The 19469-nt window shown below is 56.7% G+C and overlaps 3 protein-coding genes across 4 annotated transcripts; 2 read left to right on the top strand and 1 right to left on the bottom strand.

Annotated features, from left to right (window-relative positions):
- The first annotated feature begins 6548 nt into the window (after positions 1 to 6548).
- Positions 6549 to 12065, top strand: LOC122450177 (membrane frizzled-related protein). Of its 2 annotated transcripts, XM_043482381.1 has the most exons (13): positions 6549 to 6772; positions 6895 to 6997; positions 7115 to 7228; positions 7347 to 7508; positions 7644 to 7857; positions 8293 to 8423; positions 8550 to 8675; positions 8895 to 8971; positions 9328 to 9476; positions 9992 to 10122; positions 10250 to 10372; positions 11112 to 11239; positions 11329 to 12065. In XM_043482381.1, the coding sequence occupies exons 1-13, from the start codon at positions 6719 to 6721 to the stop codon at positions 11551 to 11553; spliced, it is 1737 nt and encodes a 578-aa protein (XP_043338316.1). In that variant the 5' UTR covers positions 6549 to 6718; the 3' UTR covers positions 11554 to 12065. The 2 variants fall into 2 exon arrangements, with proteins under 2 accessions (XP_043338316.1, XP_043338317.1); XM_043482382.1 differs by lacking the exon at positions 11112 to 11239.
- Positions 12066 to 12266: 201 nt separating this feature from the next.
- C1QTNF5 (C1q and TNF related 5) lies at positions 12267 to 14240 on the top strand. The gene is made up of 3 exons (XM_043482383.1): positions 12267 to 12454; positions 12735 to 12991; positions 13335 to 14240. Exons 2-3 carry the CDS (start codon positions 12778 to 12780, stop codon positions 13850 to 13852), a joined length of 732 nt encoding a protein of 243 aa, XP_043338318.1. The 5' UTR covers positions 12267 to 12454; positions 12735 to 12777; the 3' UTR covers positions 13853 to 14240.
- A 1841-nt stretch (positions 14241 to 16081) lies between these two features.
- On the bottom strand, positions 16082 to 18882 carry RNF26 (ring finger protein 26). The gene has a single exon (XM_043482614.1). It carries the CDS (start codon positions 18308 to 18310, stop codon positions 17012 to 17014), a length of 1299 nt encoding a protein of 432 aa, XP_043338549.1. The 5' UTR covers positions 18311 to 18882; the 3' UTR covers positions 16082 to 17011.
- Positions 18883 to 19469: the final 587 nt, after the last annotated feature.

Raw genomic sequence — 19469 nt, 5'->3', positions numbered from 1 at the left:
GCCTATGCCTGGGTGTGGAGTGATCAAGGCCTGGTCCTCATATGAAACATCTCCACTTGCCCCACTAATACCTGGAAACAGTTGCGTTTACATTAAAAGTGTTCTCTACTGTTTTCAAGACATCACTAGATTGAACTTCTTGAAGGAAAGACCTCCTTGGCGGCCCCAGGGACTTGGTTCCTTGGGTTTTCTCTTTTTTTCTGTTCAGATTTTCCATTTCTGTCACCAATCTAGAACTTGGGAAATTTAAGTTTCCACCAGTTGAGCTTAGAGTGTCTTAGTGGGATTTTTCCCAGTAACAACCACCACCCATGATCCAGACACAGAAATCAAGGCCTCCCTCCCCCTCCCTCTCTGAGACAGTGGCACCTGCTGTCACACCTCCTGGGCCAAGACAGCGGTATGTCTGGGCATTTCCCGAGTAGGATCGAAAACAACAGTGACTCAAGGCAGACGTTTCTCCCAAACATGCACTGGCAGGGGCCTGACCTAGGAAAGATAATTTCCCCCAAACCACAAGTGAACAGGATGACCTTCCAAATGGAAACATGAGGCTTAGAGCAAAGTGGATGGCTGAGCCCCTAATCCGTGTAAGGTGCTCTACCTCTTCTGTGACCAGTTTTTCACGAGAGGTAGAAGTCACCTGTGTGTGGTGGTGTCTTTACCGGGGAACAGACAGACTATGGGTAAGGCCCCCCGAGGACAGGGGCTCAGCCCAGCCCATCCTGTACTTAACCTGTGCTGCTTTCTCATCCCCAAGGCAACAGGTCCTAGTGCCGCACAGGCCCCCAAACAGCCCATCGCCACGCTTCCTCACCCGTCAGCTTTGCCTCCTAACAACTGGGATTGCGGTCCCCATTCTTTGCTGGCATCCCAGCAGGCCTCTCCCTCGAGGAGAAGCTCCCCTTGCTCCTGCTCTCGTGTGACCTTGAGCAAGAACCTCCCTCTTTCTGGGCCTTGGTGTCTCATCTGTGAATTAAGGAGATTGGACTAGAGCTTCGCAAAGGTCTCAACTCAGCTGTTCTCACTCTAAGTCATTTTTTCCCTAAATACAAGTCCTACCTCTGGTTCCCTGATTCCATTTCCTAGAGTCTATCTGTTTTAAAGGAGCCAGTGCTCAGAAAATGCGTTCTGCTTTCCGTTGGGGTCACCTTGTCCACGTTCTCATCTTGCCAGGGAAGACACGAGCTCTAGACCACCAGCCTCAAGTTCACCAGCTTGTCAGTGGCAGGGACAGGACGCAACTTGGGGATCTTGACTCCCCAGCAGCTCTCTTTCCATCTGAGTGCTCTTCCTTTTGGCCAAATAATTGACAGCATTTTTCAGGGCTTTCTGCAGCAAATTGCCCAACGCTGTGTTCAGCTGAGCGGAACAGTTAACCTGGGAACTCACTGACTTTACACATTTGATACGTGCTAAGTCACTTCAGTTGTGTCCAACTCTTTGTGACCCTGTGGACTGTAGTCTACTAGGCCCTTCTGCCCATGTGATTCTTACACGTTCATACAGCCAAGAGCAAACCAGCATGATCTGTTGCATACCTGGGCCCACACACCTCTGAGGGTCCTGTCCTTCACTGCTCTAGAGGCACAAATGAGCATCTGGGCAGAAGGCAGGGGGCAGCAGAGAGAATAGCATTCATAGTCCAAGCAAAGTACTTCATTTCTCTGGGCTTGTTTCCACCTCTGTAATCTGTGCACAACAAGAGCTACTCAGAATTGTGACTGTGAGAATCTGGCACATAGTAGGTACTCAGTGGATGTCCATTTCCCCAAGCCTCACCTCCATTTCCAGGACTGTGCCATCAACACTCCATAAGATTCTCATAGCAAGTGATCCTTGGCAAATGCCGAGCTCCCCTGGCCTCTCAGAGTGCTTCTGACTTTTCAGGAATGCAATAAGTATAGTACAGCATCGCCCAAACCACACAGAATTGGTGACGCAGAGCACTGTCTGGGCATTCCAAGGCCAAGGGCTGAGCTCTTCTGGTTTCCTAGTAATCGGTGTGACCTTCCTCTTGGAGACCGCAGAGGGTGGGCTGGGAGGGAGCTGCAGTCGTCCTGGCTCCTAGAGACTAAAGATCCAGGAACCAGAGGGGTGAGTCAAGGGTACAGGGGGCAGTGCATAACGAGAGGAGAGTATTTGACAGACTTAGTGAAGGAGAATTAAGTCCAAATGCACGCCTAGAATGCTGGCTCTGGGAGCAAGCAAAAGGAAAGTCTTCAGAGGACAAGCCTGGACAAAGACAGGTAGGGTGGGTACAGTGTGTGCCAGGGACCAGAGAGAGGCTGATCTGGCAGGAGTGGAGGTCTGGGGCCGGAGGCCCAGTGGGAGGGAGAGCTAGTGAGCCAGAGTGTAAAAGGTGACAGCTAACTTCAGTTGGCCTTGCCCTTCCTGGTTATGGAGGAGCCACGGAGAGCCAGGCAGGCCAAGCTTTGGCAAGAACCAAAGCAAAAGTCCAGTGGATCTTCCAGGGGTCTGGAAATCGCCTGAGCAAGAAAAGGGGTCACTTCCCCCTTTGCTTGTTAGTTTTATCCACAGTGGCTGGCAGCAAAGTCCATGCAGTTGCCCCTGTAGGGGCAAGAAAAGGGAGGGCTGGAGACACAAAGTCCTTGCAGGCAACGAGGAGGTGGGGACACCCCTGAGAAAGAAGAGGCAAGAAGGCCAAGGCCTGGGGCCTGCAAAGGAGAAAAGGAAGCCCAAGAGGCAGCCAAGAATGAAGCAAGAACCTGGGACTCGAGCCGCCAGCAGAAAGCCTCCCCCGGGCCTCAGGGCCCAGGCCTCCTCCGCACACCTGGGCTCCAGCAAAGGCCGCCTACGGGGCCCTTGCCCACAGGCCCTCTCGCCCCCACTATTCTACGCAGTTTGCAGAAAAACTTGGAAGGAAAGAAAAAAATAAAAAAAGAAAGGAAGAAAAGGAACGAAAGCTAAAAATTCAGAATCTAATAGACCCGGCTCTGAAACCCAGCGCTGCTCCTTGCCCTCTGTGTGACTCTGGCGCCTCAGTGACATCTGGAAAATGGGAACAAAAATGCCTCCCTGTCCTTGCCTCGCGGGGCTGTCGTGAGGGTCAAATGAGCCAATGAGAGAAGGGTCTAGGTTCTGTTTCTCTCGTCCGTTCACCCAAGCCATCTTCCCACCCTGCCCTGGTGCCTTGCCCCCCTTACCTCCTCTCCTAGGAACAGTTTCACGAAGCAGCCAACTACAAGGGGTGTCATGGAGGATGGCCGTGGGCAAGGGCAAAGCCAGAGAGACGCTTCCAGCCCTGGCTGCCTCCCCCTTGCCTCCTTGCTACCACTTCCCCACAAACAGGGACTGTTCTGAGACCTGGTTCTGACCAAGCCACTCCCTGCTTAAAATGGGTCACAACCCAGACTCCTGAGGCCCACAGTGCTAAGCAGCCCCTCCTTTCTGGAATCCCTACCCAACCCCCAAGTTTTACCTATTAGAATCTTTTACAGTCCTCTCACTTTTTTCCAATTAAAAAAATTTTTATTTGGCTATACCAGGTCCTAGTTGCAGCATGTGGGATCTAGTTCCCTGACCTGGACTAGAACCCAGGCCCCCTGGAATCTTATCCACTGAACCACCAGGGAAGTCCCTCAACTCTCTAACTTTAGACTAAATGTCCACCTCTTCCAAGAAGTCTCCCTGCCTGTTATAGCTATCAATATTTTCCATGTTAAAATTTGAAAGGAATATAAATACTTATTAATTTTTAAATAAAATTTTAAAATAACAGAAAACCTTTTACATGCTAACATAAGTAACATTTTCTTTCTTTTTTTGGCTGCACCACACAGTTTGTGGAATCTTAGTTCTGTGACCAGGGATTAAACCACCTGATCGAACCAGTGACCCCCTGCAGTGGAAGAACACATTCCTAACCGCTGGGCTGCCAGGGAGTTCCCTTAAATTTTTATTTTTAATTAATTTATTTATTTATTTAAGTTCTACTACTTTATTGCTACCAACTCAACTCCCTCCACCCTCGAGCACACATGCTCAGTCATGTAACCCCATGGACTGCAGCCCGTCAGGCTCCTCTGTCCATGGACTTTTCCAGGCAAGAATACTGGAGTGGGTTGTTAAATTTTTTTTTTTAAACTACATTTTCCAAAACAAAAATAACTTAGGAAGAAGGATAGTATTTACATTTTTGCAAATCTCATTAACACCTGGCTGGATTCTCACCTGCTTCACATCAGGCAGCCTGAGCTGTATGCTCAGGAATGAAAGAGAGACGGACATATAATGCCTGTGTTATTTATGGACAATAGTTTTGACCTTTTAAACCCTCTAAAAGCAGTCCAGCCTTAGGACCCAGGAAAGCCTTCTCCCCTAGACAAAAGTGCCCCAGAGCCCTCCTTTGGGTGAATGGAGAGGAGCTGGGAACTTCCCTGGTGGTCCAGAGGCTAAGATTCTGAGCTCCCAGTGCAAGGGTCCAGGTTGGATCCCCGGTCAGGGAACGAGATCCCACATGCCTCAGCCAAAGCGACTGCATGTGTCAACGAAGATCAAAGATATAGTGCAACTAAGACCTGGCGCAGCCAAATAAATATTTTTTAAAAAATAAAAAGAGAGACACAGACTTAAGAAAACAAACTTATGCTTTCCAGGGGGAAGGGGTGGTTAGCGAGTTTGGGATGAACTGGTACACACTGCTATATTTTAAATGGATAACCTATGAGGACCTACTGTATAGCACAATTCTGCTCAATGTTCTGTGGCAGCCTGCACGGGAGAGGGATTGGGAGGAGAGTGGATACATGTATGTGTATGTCTAAGTCCCTGTGCTGTTCACTGGGAACTATCACACTGTTAACTGGCTAAGGTGGTGGTGAAAAGTCGCTCAGTCGTGTCCGACTCTTTGCGACCCCATGGCCTGTAGCCTACCATGGGATGTAGCCTTCCTCCATGGGATTTTCCAGGCAAGAGTACTGGAGTGGGTTGCCATTTCCTTCTCCAGGAGATCTTCCCAACCCAGGGATTGAACCCAGGTCTCCCGCATTGTAGGCTTTACCACTTTACCGTCTGAGCCACCAGGGAAGTCTCCGATACAAAAATGCTTTTGGTGTTTAAAAAATTAAAATTTAAAAAAATTAAAATAAATAAAAAGAGAGAGAGGAGCTAAATGTGTGCATGTGAGGAGAGCTGCCTCAGGATCACAGACTCAGTCTCCCCTCTTCTCTCCCCACTGGGTTCCTCACTTAGTTCCCATCTGTCACAAGCCTGCCTTGGGCCAGTGTAGAGGCACAGAGGTGTGTCTGAGAAAATGTGTGTTTGGGATTTTCCCAGTTCAGGGTTCAATGCCTGTCTCGGTATCTCACCAGCTGTGTGAACTTGAGGAAGTTACTGAACCTCTCTGAGCCGTAGGCCATCATTTGTAAAAGGATTATGCAGTTTCACAGTGATTCAAGGAGAGAAACTGCACTTAGGATTTCTCACCCAGGGCTAGTATGTAACAGACATTCTACAAACAGTAGAAAAAAAATATGCTGCTCCCCCACCTCCTGCCCTGCCCGACTCAGCCAGAGCATGGCCGAGTCAAAACAGATTACAATCCCTTTCCAGTCTCCCTGCGGACAGCTGCGCCAGGCGGGGATTTTCCAGGAGAACTTCGCTCCTGGAGAGGGAGACATGGAGTGATGTAGTTTGCAGAGGGCAGATTTTCTATCCTGCAACAGCAGATGGCACCACCCACCAGAATTCACAGCCCATCTGAAGGGCCTGCCCTGACCCTGCCCAAGGCCTCAGGCACCTTCTCCTCCTCTGTCCTTTCTCCTGCAGCCTGAAGTGGCCCAGGAAGAAGCAGCCAACCCCTCAAGTTCACAAGCAACCCCTACACACCATGTCCTGCCCACACCATGTTCTTGTCCCTGGGCACCCAGGTGCTTTAGGGGGACTTTCAAAGACCCAGCTTGGGTAATGCCTCAGTCACCCTGATGCCAAGAAGCAGTTGTTGTTTAGTCGCTAAATTGTTGTCTGACTCTGCGACCCCATGGACTGAAGCCCACCAGGCTCCTCTGTCCATGGGATTTCCCAGGCAAGAATACTGGAGTGGGTTACCACTTCCTTCACCAGGGGATCTTCCCCACCCAGGAACTGAACTCCTGTCTCCTGCATTGGCAGGCAGATTCTTTACCCCTGAGCCACCTGGGAAGCCTAGAAGGAGCAGAAGGCCGCTGTTTTTGTCCGGGGCCCTCAGGACTCACAGGCTTTGAAGCTGTCAAGTCCTCACACCTGGCTTTGAAGGCTCCCTCATGCTTACAAAACTGCCCCACTGCCCCCCTTTCCTCCCAGCACTCACTCAACACCTCAGTGAGGTTAAGAAAGGGGGTGACCAGCTCCCCATCACAGCCCACACAGAGCACCCAGCTTCCTCTGCAGGGTGCCCTCAGCCATGGCCTGTGCCTTTAAGGACTGCTGCTGTGTGCCAGGGTCTCGACTTCAGCATCCTCAGCTGAGTTGGATTAAGGGACCGTTCCATGCCCTTGCGAATTCCTTCTGGCTGTTGTCCCTTCCCCCACACGGAGACGGAATAGCCAGCAGCCTGAGCCAGTCTGCCTAAGGCAGCAGGAGAGCTGGTCTAGCCCAACTGCCCGCAGCCTCAGGGAGCAGAGGCTGCCCCTTGAGAGGGGGACTGGGGCAGGAAGTGGGCTCTTTAGGGCCTTGTGCCATCGCAGGGACTCCAGAAAGCCATGCAGAGCCTAGAGCCATGAAGGACTGCTCAGATATCGTCCTCTGTGTGGAGACGACAGAGCTGAGCAAGGTAGGGTCACCAGGGCCACTCCCGCAAGACCCAGACGCCTGCCCAGGGCTGCCGTGCCCCGTGATCAGACCTGCCAAGGCAGCACTGCCACCGGCCCTCAGCCCTCAAATCTCTCCCTCCAGACTGAGTTCTGCAATCCTGCTTTCGAGCCTGAATCAGGGCCACCCTGCCCCCTCCCCGCCCTCCGGGAGGACGCCAACTGCAGCATCCGAGCTCCCTGGCATGGTAACCATCTCAGGGGGTGACCCGGGGGTAGGACAAGAAAGGCCTGGCAGCTGAGGGTGGTAGGTGAGGGACGCCCAAGGGAGAGGGTTCTCAAAACCCCGCCCTGCCTGTCCCCAGGTCGGCATCCCCGACGGCTGCAGCCGGACTGCCGCTTCTCCTGGCTGTGTGTCCTTCTGCTGGCCGGCCTGCTGCTCCTGCTGCTCGGGCTGCTGGTGGCCATCATCCTGGCCCGTAAGTCCCCAGGGCCTGCTGGAAGAAGGGCTTTAGGATGAGACTCCATGAGCTCTACTGCCCATGCCCCCAAGGGATCCAGAGCCTCTGAGCCCCTCCCCCATCTTGTCACCTCCAGAATTGCAGGCTACAGCCCCCCCCGGGGCCACCTACCATCCACTGCCTTCCCGAGGCCTCGCCACCATTGACACCACCCCTGCCACCTCCACCACCACCTCCCAGGCAACTGGGACCCCGAGAGGGCAACCGGAGGTAGGAGTGAGCCTCGCACCCCACTCCGGTGAGTACTCAGGGCTGATCTTCCTGGAGAAGGGTCCAAGATGGCAGGAGGGGAGTGTATAGGAAAAGGCACCTTGAGAAAACAAAAAAACTCTCTCTTCTTTTGACCTCTGAATGCTAACCTCCATCTCTGCAGCCTGTGGGGGCCTCCTTCCTGGCCCAAGGGGCTTCTTCAGCAGCCCCAACTACCCAGACCCTTACCCACCCAACGCCCACTGCGTGTGGCATATCCAGGTGGCCACAGACCATGCAATACAGCTCAAGATCGAAACGCTCAGCACGGAGAGTGTGGCCTCTTGTCTTTTCGATCGCTTGGAAATCTCTCCTGAGCCTGAAGGCCCCCTCCTCAGGTAGGTTACTCTGTCCCCAGAGATCCCAAGCCCCACTCTCTCACCCCTGTCCTGAATGACTGTCTGGAGGGCAGACCAGGGAGGTGCAGAGGGAAACTCTTGACTGGGAGGAAGAAATGGAGAGACTTGGCCTCTGTGCCCAGCTCTGCCACCATCTTGGTATATGACCTTGGGAAGGTTACTTCCCCTCTCTGACCTTGGCTTCCAAATCTGGAAGCTGGAGCTCCCGCATGTCTTTCCCATGAATCAATGCTTCAAGGATGGACAAGCAGGTGCCAGGGAGGTCACGGCTCTGCTGGGAAGAAACGGAACCTTTTTCAACACATCGTCCCCAGGATGGGGCTTCAAGAAAGAGGACCACAGAGCCCAGGCAGGCTCCACTCCTGCTGGCCCTGAGCTCTGAGCCACCATCACCCCCAATCTGGCTTCTTGCAGAGTATGTGGGAGGGTGCCTCCCCCCACACTCAACACCAATGCCAGCCGCCTCCGGGTGGCCTTCGTCTCTGACAGCAGTGTGGAAGGATCTGGCTTCCATGCCTGGTACCAGGCTGTGGCCCCTGGACATGGTGAGTGTTCTCCCGCCAAATGCCCAGCTACCCATCAACCGGCCACTTTCCTCCCCTCCAACCGCTCCCAGCCCTGCAAAAGGGGTAGAGCTCTAGAGGGTTCTGAATCCAGATGCCTACCCCCAGGGAGCTGTGCCCACGAGGAGTTCCCCTGTGACCAGTTCGTCTGCTTGCTGCGTGACTCCGTGTGTGACGGCTTTGCCAACTGTGCTGATGGCAGTGATGAGACCAACTGCAGTGCCAAGTTTTCAGGTACAGGTCCGATCAGCCTCGGGGCGGGTACTGTCTGATCCAAGTGCAGGCTGGACCCCCCCCGGCCTGGCCCAGATCCAAGCCTGCCTGGTCATCCTTCTGGCCCAGAACTTGTTTCCCATGGGCACAGCCAAGACTCTGCTGCTGTCACTGCCGGGCCTACTGGCCAAAGGCACAGATCCTGGTAAACTCATGAGCCTCCCCCTCTCCTCTCTACAGGGTGTGGGGGGAACCTGACTGGGCTTGAGGGCACTTTCTCTGCTCCCAGCTACCTGCAGCAGTACCCTCACCAACAGGTAAGCCAGCCAGCACTCCATGGGGAGGGCAGTGGGGCACACGTGGGCACACCTGAGCATCGGGGTTGGTGCGATTGAGAACAGCATGGCAGATACTCCTTGTACCTGGACAGACCAGAGATCAAGCAGACAGGAAGGGGACATTACTAAATGCTTACTAGGCACCAGCTCCCATGCTGGGTAAGCTTATCTGAGACCAGCAAGTTAAAGGCCCTTCCACGAATGATGATGAGAGTGGTGTGAACCAAGCACCCCCCACCTGCACCCGGGGAATGCCCGTCTGGAGCTCAGCCTGGGGACCCCGATTGGGACAGGAGAAGGAACCCATAAATTACCCCACCTGTGCCTTCCCTCAGCTTTGCACCTGGCATATCTCGGTGCCTGCTGGGCATGGCATCGAACTGCTCTTCCACAACTTCAGCCTGGAAGCTCAGGACGAGTGCAAGTCTGACTACGTGGAGGTGTACGAGGCCCGCAGCTCAGGGGCCCTCAGTCTCCTGGACAGGTATAGGGCAGAGCCACGGGAGGAGCCAAGAATACACCCCCGCCTCCACCGCCTGACGTCAAGGCTGCCCACAAATTACCACACCCATTCAGTAGCTTCGGTGTCCTCTTTTGCACCAAGCTGGAGGTCTCCTCACTGTCACGCTTTTTTAAAAAAGCCTTGTCCTTCCGCACCTTTGTACCTGTCCCTCTTGCCTTGACTCCTTACATTGCTCCTCCAGGAAGCCCTCCCCGGGCCTCTCCCACTCCCAGTTCTCCTGGGTCCGTGTCCACTTCCCCCAGAACCTTCACTAATTTTCCCCAGGTTGAAGTGGCTCAAGTTCAAGCAGTGTGTCTAGTCCTTTGTCTACTGAACATGGGTGTCTTCCTCCCATGAGTCAATGACTATGCCTCCCATCCCCTCTGGCATCGTCCAGAGCACCTGGCTCCCCCCACCACCCCGGGCCTGCAGGAGGCCTCGCGCGTGCTCGCTCAGCCAGGCGGCCCGATGCCAGGACCGCTGCCTGCTCTGGACAGGTTCTGCGGAGCAGAGCCGCCCCCGCGTCTCGTCTCCTCGCACCACCAGCTGGCAGTGCTCTTTAGGACAGACCATGGCTTCAGCGTTGGGGGCTTCTCAGCCACCTATCGGGCCCTCAATGCCACAGAGAGTAGGTGGCCCTGGGCACTTGGGTGTGGGCAGTAGGGGCGCCTCCAGAAGAATGGGGAAGGGGTCTAGACCCTGGTCTGGGCACAGTGAAGGCCATGGGGATTCAGACATGTCCCCCGTGCCTGCAGGCCCCTGTAGGCCCGGAGAGTTCCCCTGCCAGGATGGAGGGTGTAAGAGTCTGCAGTGGATGTGCAGCACGTGGCGAGACTGCGCCGATGACAACTGCAGCAGCCCCTTGTTCCCAACCCCAGGTGAGGAGCCTGCCCCAGGGCACTGTGGGCAGGGCTGGCAGACCTGGGAAGGCTGGGTGCCCATCCAGAGAAACCCACGGGCACGTGTCTCAGTAGTTACCCCATCCTTCCTGATGGGGGCTGGGGGCCCCCTATTCAGACTCTGAACAACTTCACCAAATCCTGAAGGGATTCTCCCCCAGCCATGGCAACAGTATTTAGAGTTACCCCCAAAGCAAATGGGAATCTGGAGACGATGGTTGGGGCTTCAAGAACCAGTCTGGCCTTTGCCACACAGAGAGGTCCACCTCACAGATGTGGGTGAGCCCAGGGGAATTCCTTCCAGATGGCTAGTGGTTCTGCCAATGTTGGTGACCCTTGCTTCCCGAGATCACAGAGGTGCCTGCATGATGCCCGGGGCTGGCGAAAGATGCTTGGAGTAGGCTCCCGAGAACAGGAACCCTTGACATGTATATAAGGCACCTCTCCGTGTTAGCTCCTTTGATTCTCACAATGGCAACCCACTCCAGGATCTTGCCTGGAGAATTCCGTGGACAGAGGAGGCTGGCGGGCTACAGTCCATGGAGTCGCAGAGTCAGACACGACTGAGCGACTGACACTTTCACTTTCTTTCCATATTACCTCCTTTGGTTCTCACAACAAGCCCCACCTGACCCATGAAGGGTGATTAGGTGACTTGTCCCCAGTCACACAGGCAGGGAGTGCTCCCCAGGGTGACCCTCCCCTCCCCTCCCTGCAGAGCTGGCCTGTGAGCCTGTCCAGGTGGAGATGTGCGTCGGTCTGAGCTACAACACCACGGCCTTCCCTAACATCTGGGTGGGCATGACCACCCAGGAAGAGGTGGTGGAGGTCCTCAGAGGTTACAAGGTGCTCCAGGCAGAGATAAGGAGGAGCCCCCAGGAAGGGAGGGAAACTGGGGAGCTGGGTGCCTGAGGGCTCCCCTCTTCCTTCCACAGAGCCTGACAAGCCTGCCCTGCTACCAGAATTTCCGGAGGCTCCTTTGCGGGCTGCTGGTGCCCCACTGCACCCCACTAGGCAGCGTCCTTCCCCCTTGCCGCTCTGTCTGCCAGGAGGCAGAGCACCAGTGCCAGTCTGGCCTGGCGCTACTGGGCACCCCCTGGCCCTTCAATTGCAACAGGCTGCCTGAGGCAGCTGGCCTGGAGGCTTGTGCCCAGCCCTGATCCTGAGGCGGGGCCCTTGCCCTCTGTTACACACCCTCTTTTGCCCATCAGGGTGGGCAGGCAAGGGGGCAAGGGAAGGGGCCCAGCATGGAACTCTGCCCATCCCCCTCACCTCGGGGTCCTCCCAGGGAGGGGAAGAGGAGTCCTCAGTGCCGCTAGTGGAGCCCTCCCACCTTCCCACATCCTCGCCTATGCCTTTACTTTCCCCAGCTGCTGCAAACAGCTGGCCTGACTCCACGCTGTACCACTGACAATCTGGAGCCCTTCCCACCCAAGGGTCTGACCTTGACTTCCTGTTTTCTGCCTTCCCCATCTCCCATCTGGTTTTTCAGGCTCTCTACCACCCGCCTTCTGACATTTTCATTTATTCAACAGAAAATGTCATCTAGAGTCTAGTTACGTGGCAGGGCCTGTTCTGAGCCCTGGCCATCCAGTTGTCTACTGCTGCTCTAGAACCCTCCACCCTCAGTTTTCAGCTTCTATTTCTCCTGGATTTATCCTTGGTCTCTGTCACAGCATCATCTCTGCTTCCAGCTCCTTGGAGCTATGGATGCTCTGAGCGTCTGTCTCTCACAGTTCTGCCTCTCTGTGTCCGCCTCAAACCTCTCCCTCCTCTCTCCCCCAAACTTTGGCCGGCCGCCGCGCGACACCACGAGTTATTTCCCTGCTATTTCCCGGCCTGGGCTCTTGGCCCCCGAGCAACTGGTTTCCTCTTGGAGTCTGGGAGGAGCACCGCGGAGCCGGCAAGGAACGAACAGGACCAGGGAGACACCGGGGGCAGGGGGAGCCTGGCTGGAGCGAAGCGCAGGGAAGGCAGCGCTGGGGTCACCTGGAGGGTCTGGATTAGCGAGAGCCCCGAAGGCCACGGAGACAGCGAGCAGCCCCCGGCGCCGGGAGGGGCGTGAGTGGGGCGGGGAGATGGGGCTGGGGGAGGGGACTGTGGGAAAGACTGGGCGCCGGCCGGGGCTGGAGGAGGAGGGAGGTCCGGTCTGTCCTTCCCTCGGCGCGGGGCTTTAGAGGTTCCCGGGTGTAGGGACCCCTCTTCTTCTTCCCCACGCGGCCACTCAGCCTCGCTCAGGGACACGGCAGTGGGGTGGGGACCGAGCCTACCGCGCCGGGAGTGGGGACCGAGACAGGTCCCAGGATTCTTGGTCCCGACTCCCGTCCTGCCCTGCCCACAGACGACCAGAGGCCCGCGGCGTCCGGGCTCCGCGTGCCAGCGCCATGAGGACGCTCCTCGCCCTGCTGCTCCTGGGCCTGGCGACCGGCTCGGCCCCTCTGGACGACAACAAGATCCCCAGCCTGTGCCCGGGGCAACCGGGCCTCCCCGGCACGCCGGGCCACCACGGCAGCCAGGGCCTGCCGGGCCGCGACGGCCGCGACGGCCGCGATGGCACGCCGGGGGCTCCCGGAGAGAAAGGCGAGGGCGGGAGGCCGGGTAAGCGGCGCCTCGGCGGCGATCGGTGGGGACGTCCCAGTGAGCGCGGCCGGGCTCTTGCCCGCGGGGTCCCGAGCTAGCGGTTCACGCCAGGGGGCGCCGCTCCCGTCCCCGCCCGACCCCGTCGGCTCCGGGAGCGCGCAGAGGAGTGACTCAGCGGGGGAGCCGGAACCCCTGGGACCCTCAGATCCGCCCCAAGCCCTGCAGGAAGAGGGGATGGAGGCCCTGGGGCGCAGGGCGGCCCCAGCCGGGAAGGGGCGCCTGGGAGGCTGAGGGAGGGTGCGGGAGGACCGCGGCGGGCGCACCCTAACCGCTCTGCTTCCCTCCCCCCCCCCACCCGCAGGCCTCCCGGGGCCGCGTGGGGAGCCCGGGCCGCGAGGAGAGGCGGGACCCATGGGGGCAACCGGGCCGGCGGGCGAATGCTCGGTACCTCCGCGCTCCGCCTTCAGCGCTAAGCGCTCTGAGAGCCGGGTGCCCCCGCCATCGGACGCGCCCCTACCCTTCGACCGCGTGCTGGTGAACGAGCAGGGACATTACGACGCCGTCACCGGCAAGTTCACCTGCCAGGTGCCCGGGGTCTACTACTTTGCCGTCCACGCCACCGTCTACCGGGCTAGTCTGCAGTTTGATCTGGTCAAGAACGGCGAGTCTATCGCCTCTTTCTTCCAGTTCTTCGGGGGGTGGCCCAAGCCAGCCTCGCTCTCCGGGGGCGCCATGGTGAGGCTGGAGCCTGAAGACCAGGTGTGGGTACAGGTGGGCGTGGGGGATTATATTGGCATCTATGCCAGCATCAAGACAGACAGCACCTTCTCTGGATTTCTAGTGTATTCTGACTGGCACAGCTCCCCTGTCTTCGCTTGATGCCCACTGGGAAGTGAGCTCATGCTCTCTCACTCCTAAGGGAGGAGGGAGTGACACCGACGGCCCCATCACCTGGGAGGGCTGGCCCCCCTGGAATGTCCTGAATGACTGCAGAGGTGGGGTGGGGGCCTCTCTGTTCTGCTGCCGGCAGGGAATGGGGATCAAGGCTGAGATCAGGGCTGGCAGCATGGGGCAGTAGCTGGATTTCTGCCCTAGATCAAAGGAGTTCACTGTTCTGGCAGGTTTAATTCCCCCCAGTTGCTCTGGCCCGGGACCCCGAGGTGCGGTGCTCGCTTCCTGGTCCTCTGTCTCTCTGGGTCTTCCCTCATCCCTCCTGCTCCTGGGCCCTTTTTCTCAGAGATCATTCAATAAATCTAATAAAACCCTCCTGCTGGCTTCAGTCTTTCTTTACTGGTGGAAATGCTTTGATTCCAAGAATGGGGAGACATGGGAGAAGGGTGGAGGGAGAGGGTGCTCAGGCAGAAGGGAGGGCTCTGAGGCTGGATGGAGCTATGGACCAAGAGATACAGAAAACAGGCCCAGGTGATGAAGAGGCCGGTCCACGGAGCTGCTCCCCAAGCGGTGTAGGTTGTGAACAGGAGCGCCCTGCTGGGGATGGTGTCCTGGTGGGGGACTCCGGCCACCCAAGAAGGCACAGCTTTTTCTAACTCAAAGATGTCATAAGAACTGGCTGGAGCTTCAACACACACATCCCTGCCCTGACCAACAAAAAGGAACTTGAGATTTTCACCCATGGCTCCTCTAGCTATGTGCCTGTTTCCTGGATGACTGGAACCCTATTTCTCCGTCCTCGATGCCAGGGGAGTGGAGTGTCCCTGGCTGTCTAGAGATGTCATTTTCGGAGATGGCCACAAGGGGGCGCCCCAGTTCCAGAATGCAGCAGTGACCCCAGCTAGCTTGAGCTGGCTACTAGGGCGATTAGGTAGAGGAAGGGTTTTGAGGTCTCCCAGTAGGATTCCAGATGAGGGTGGGGGATAATGGGGTCATTTGCTCCCAGCTCAGGAAGTTTATCTTCTCTCATAAAATGTTTATCCTCACATTAAACAGAGACTGGAAGGAACTAAGCCTCCCCTTGGTCAGCTCCCCCTCCAGGGTTGGGGGAAGGGAGGCAGAAAAGCCCTTCCTCAGGCCTCTCCACTCCAAGGTGGATGTGGGGAACGCTCCCTCACTGTGCTAGGCCGCGCCACTAAGTCTGAGGCTAGCCGCAGAGCCCCTTCAAGTCTCCCCGCCTTGTCCTGCCCCTAACCCAATGACTAACAAACCCTGGCTTGCCAGGCCCACATCAGCTCAAGCTCTCAACGCAAAAGTGAAGGGGCCTCTCCTCAGCATTTCCTCCTGACCTACCCCTTTTCCCCCTCCCCTCCTTCCAGAAGGCTGTCCCTGGTATTATGCTCCTACATTTAACATATAATTATGGGGTAGTGTCCCGCCCTCCCCCCCCCCCCGCCCCCCGCACCCCTTTGCAGGTCATGTGAGGATTGATATGACCAATGGGGACTGGGCCCATTAAATGAGCTAGAGACAGGCCTCCCAGCTGTCCATGAGGAGGCCCCACAGCTATACTCCAGCCCATCATAGCGCCACTCTCTGCCAAGAGACACAAAGAGAAGCACCAACTCCTTCAGGGATCTCAGGGTAGATTGGACTCCAGGCAGCAGGAGCCACAAGTGCTCTCCTGGAAAGTGTGGCACTAGAGGAAAAACTTGCTCAAAGGGTAAGTTCACATTCCTCTCTCTGAGGGCTCAATTCTGGCAAAATGGAAAAGATAGGGCTAAGCTTAGTCGCTCAGTTGTGTCCGACTCTTTGCAACCCCATGGACTGTAGCCTGCCAGGCTCCTCTGTCCATGGGGACTCAGGACAGAATACTAGAGTGGGTTGCCATGCCCTTCTCTGGGGGATCTTCCCAACCCAGGGATCAAACCCTGCAGGTCTCTCACACTGCAGGCAGATTCTTTACTGACTGAGCCACCAGGGAAGTCTGGAAAAGATAGGGAGAGCTTTCCAAAAGCCATGCATATGAGAGGGCACAAATTGGAGAAGGTAAAAGCAAATCTAGCCACACAGGGCATGGGCTCTCCCCAAGGCACCCTATCTCAGCTCTTCCCCTGCCAGTTCCATCAACTATACTTGTTGGGACTGAAAGACCCTGCTGGAGCATCCATTACCATAACCAACCACTGACCCTTGCAAAGATGCACACAGAGGCCATCAGAGCTGTAACACAACTTTATTCATTGGATCCTGGGCCAGGCGGACCCCTCAGGGAGCTACATGCCCCTCAGCCCTGGCTCCTTCTGTATTTGGACCCTAGTGAAATGTGCAGTCTGCCCTCCCCAGTGGCAGGGAGAGACGGACAGAAGGGGAATACCATTTTTGTCCCTGTGATGTGGGGAGTGAAAGGAAGAGGAATAGAAATCTGGTTATCCCTCCTGAGGTTCCCAGTGGTGCCGGGTATCAGAGGGTACATGGTCCCAAAGCCAGGTGCAAACATACACACATACACACACACCTGGGGGATAATGCTTGATCCCAGCTGTCGGGTCAGGTAAGGAGGGAGTCTTGTAAGATCACAACAGGTAGAAGCAGCTCAAAGGGCACCTGAGATATACTACCCCCAAAGCCTGCCAGAGCATAGCAGCTCCAGCTGAAAGCAAATGTTTAAGATCATTCTAAGGCCCTTGAGTTGCCAAAATACCCAAATGACATTGATGTGCGTGGCTGAAGAAGCTGGGAAGGAAGTGGGCAGGGAGCAAGGAGAGAACCTACAAATCCGCAACAGAAAAACCAGAAGCGAAGTGGGGGGAGTCCCTAATGCTGGCATCAGGGTGGGCCCTGGCAGGCTGGAGGGAATCCACAGTGAACAGTCTCCAGGGCCTTGCAGAGCGACACCCTCACCACCCTCGGCATCACAGGGACACACGGGGTAAGGAAAAGCTGTTACCCTGCCCCTACCCAAGTCACAGTCTTCCAGGGTTTCCCATTTCAATGTCCTGGAGATGCAGCTTAGAGACTCAGCACGATGACTGTGGGGGCAGCAGGGGATGCAGGCCGGGACCCAGAGATCAGTTGTGAACGCTGTCTGCGCGCAAATGGCTGCGTGGAGCATGGAGGGGTGGGCAGGAGGGAGGGAGGAAACCTTCAGAGGTAGACGTTGAGGGTCTGCAGGATGCCCCGACGGCACAGTGGGCAGTTGCGGTGGTAGACGGGGTGGCGCATCAGGATCTCAGTGCAGGCCTGGCACAGGCACAGGTGCCGACAAGGCAGAAGCAGCACCGTCTTGCTCTGGTCCTGGCAGATGACACACTTCTTCCGCTCCTCCTGCTCCTTCAGCAGTTTCCACGGGTCCTGCCCAGCTACAGACTCCTCCTCGTTGAGCCTCTCCCGGCCCCGGGCTGCCGTCACTCTGGCCATCCTGACCTCCTCTTCTGCCTCCGATTGGGGCCCAGCTTCAGGAAGAGCGTCCTGTCGCCATGTCCTGGCTGAGGGCAGCCTCCTAGGGCCACCCTGGGGGGCTCCAGGGGCCCCTCCCCGGTTTGGCCAGCTCGCCAGCTGCAGGCTACGGCTCCAGACTCGGCGCCAGGCCTCCAAGCCCAGGACTAGCCGAGAGAGACGCACAACATCCTCTCTGAGCCGGTGGTAGGATGGCCGGGCATGGAGCTGACTGAGCGCCCGGGTGGCCAGCCTCAGGGTGAGGTCCGGGTGCAACAGAGTCACTGTCACTGCCAGCACACAAGCCAGCAGCACCAGGCCAGTGAGATTGACAAGTACAAAGCTGGCCAGGAGGCGGGCAGCTGAGGCCAAGAGCTCCAGCACTAGCTGGCAGGGGGTCCAGAGAAGGATGGACATGGCCACAGCACTGCTAGAAATGTGGGCTAGGAAGGCAGCCACTACATCTGTCATCCTCCACAGCGGCCCCATCACTGCATCCCACAGGGCCAGCACGAGGGAGAAGAAGTTCTGAGTGCCAATGAGGCAGATGTTGACCAGGCTATTGATCACGTAGGCCACCAGGCTCATGGTGATGGCACAGACGTCACAGATCTGACGCAGCAAAGCATGGCCATTAGAGATCATATTGAGGACACCTCGGTGGAGGATCTCCCGGCTCCTAAGAGCCCCATGGGAGGCCAGGTGCCCCAGGAGCTTTAGGCTCTCCAGGCCAGAACAGCAGCTGTACAGTACCGCAGACAAGGCCTGCAAGCCCCCACAGGTGAAGCGGACCATAGCTTCAATCAAGGCCAGCAGTGAAAGTAAGACTCCACGGCCCAAGTGCAGAAGACTAGTCAGTACCGTGTGTGGCAGGTTGTAGATGAAGGCCAGGAGCCAGGCCAAGGAAGCCAGGAGGGAGGACACCAGCAGGAAGTTGAGATCCAACACCAAGGTCAGCACATCCAGCAACAGGCCCACCCCATTCACTACCAAGTACACAGCCTCCATGATAGGGCTATGGGGTTGGTCCAAGAGAAGTCTGGCTCCCGGTTGAGGGGGGTGTCAGGGTTGTCAATATTTGGGGGAAAAGGAGCTCAGGGATTAATCTGGAAGGGAGGTGAACGGTCTCTCCAATCTGAGAGAAGCTGAGGAAGAACTGGGTTAGAAGTGGAGTCTCAGGGGAGGGAAAGAGGGCCAGGTCTCCCAGTTTTGAAGGCGATCTGTTTGGGAAGAAAGAGCCCAAACATCTCTAAAGTGGAAGTGATCCCGGGCTGGAGGAAAAATTTCAGCTTTGGAGGCCTGCTGGTGGCGTACCACGGCCGGGCAATGGGTCAGATCGAGAGGAGACCGGGAACGGCAGGGATCGGGCCAGGCCGGGGCCGGGTGGGGGCGGCGCAGGCTGGGCGCGAGCTCGCGGTCCAGCTACGCAGGTGCCCCTGTCCCCTCCCGGCCCCCGTTCTCTGGGCTCGCGGCGCTTTGCGCCCAAGGGAGCAGGAGGGAAGGGAGCGAGCCTCAGCAAACCCCAGGCGCGGCCTCTACTCCGCTGGGCGCCGCCATCTTGTGTGAGAAAGGGTGGGGCAAGAGGCATGTCAAGGAAGGAGGGGCGACGAACTGTGGCCAATCGGTGAGACCCAACCACAGGAAACGTCGAGCGCTCATTGGTCCGTTTGAACGGCGCCCAAACACATTCAGTGCTTTACAGAGGTGGGGCGGAAACAGATTGAAATCCCCGCCCCCTTGAGGCGGGGATTGGTCAATTGAAGGGCAGAGGCGAATTGCCCCAGCCCCGCCCCCTAAAGGAGCAGGACTTTGTGTATGTGTGTTCTGTGACTCAGTCGTTGTCAGACTTCGACTCCACGGACTGTGGTCTGCCAAATTTCTCTGTCCATGGGATATCCTAAGCAAGAATGCTGGAGTGGGTTGCCATTTCCTACTCCAAGGGATCTTCCTGACGCAGGGATCGAACCCGCCTCTCTTGAGTCTCCTGCATTGGCAGGTGAATTCTAAAGGAACAGGACTTCGGACTGGGCTAAAACGGGCGCTGTTCTTTCTCTTCTCCTCCAGCCTTGATTTTTTTTTTTTTTTTTTAAAGTACGGATTGGTGGTCACTGTTCTGAACCAGGCTTTAGGATTGCAACGCCTCCGCAACCAGACTCAGTCCCTTGTC

Source organism: Cervus canadensis, chromosome 11 (assembly GCF_019320065.1).
Source record: "Cervus canadensis isolate Bull #8, Minnesota chromosome 11, ASM1932006v1, whole genome shotgun sequence".
Lineage (NCBI taxonomy): Eukaryota > Metazoa > Chordata > Mammalia > Artiodactyla > Cervidae > Cervus > Cervus canadensis.
The sequence above is the reverse complement of the archived record's forward strand: the minus strand, read 5'-3'. Positions and strand labels throughout refer to the sequence as shown.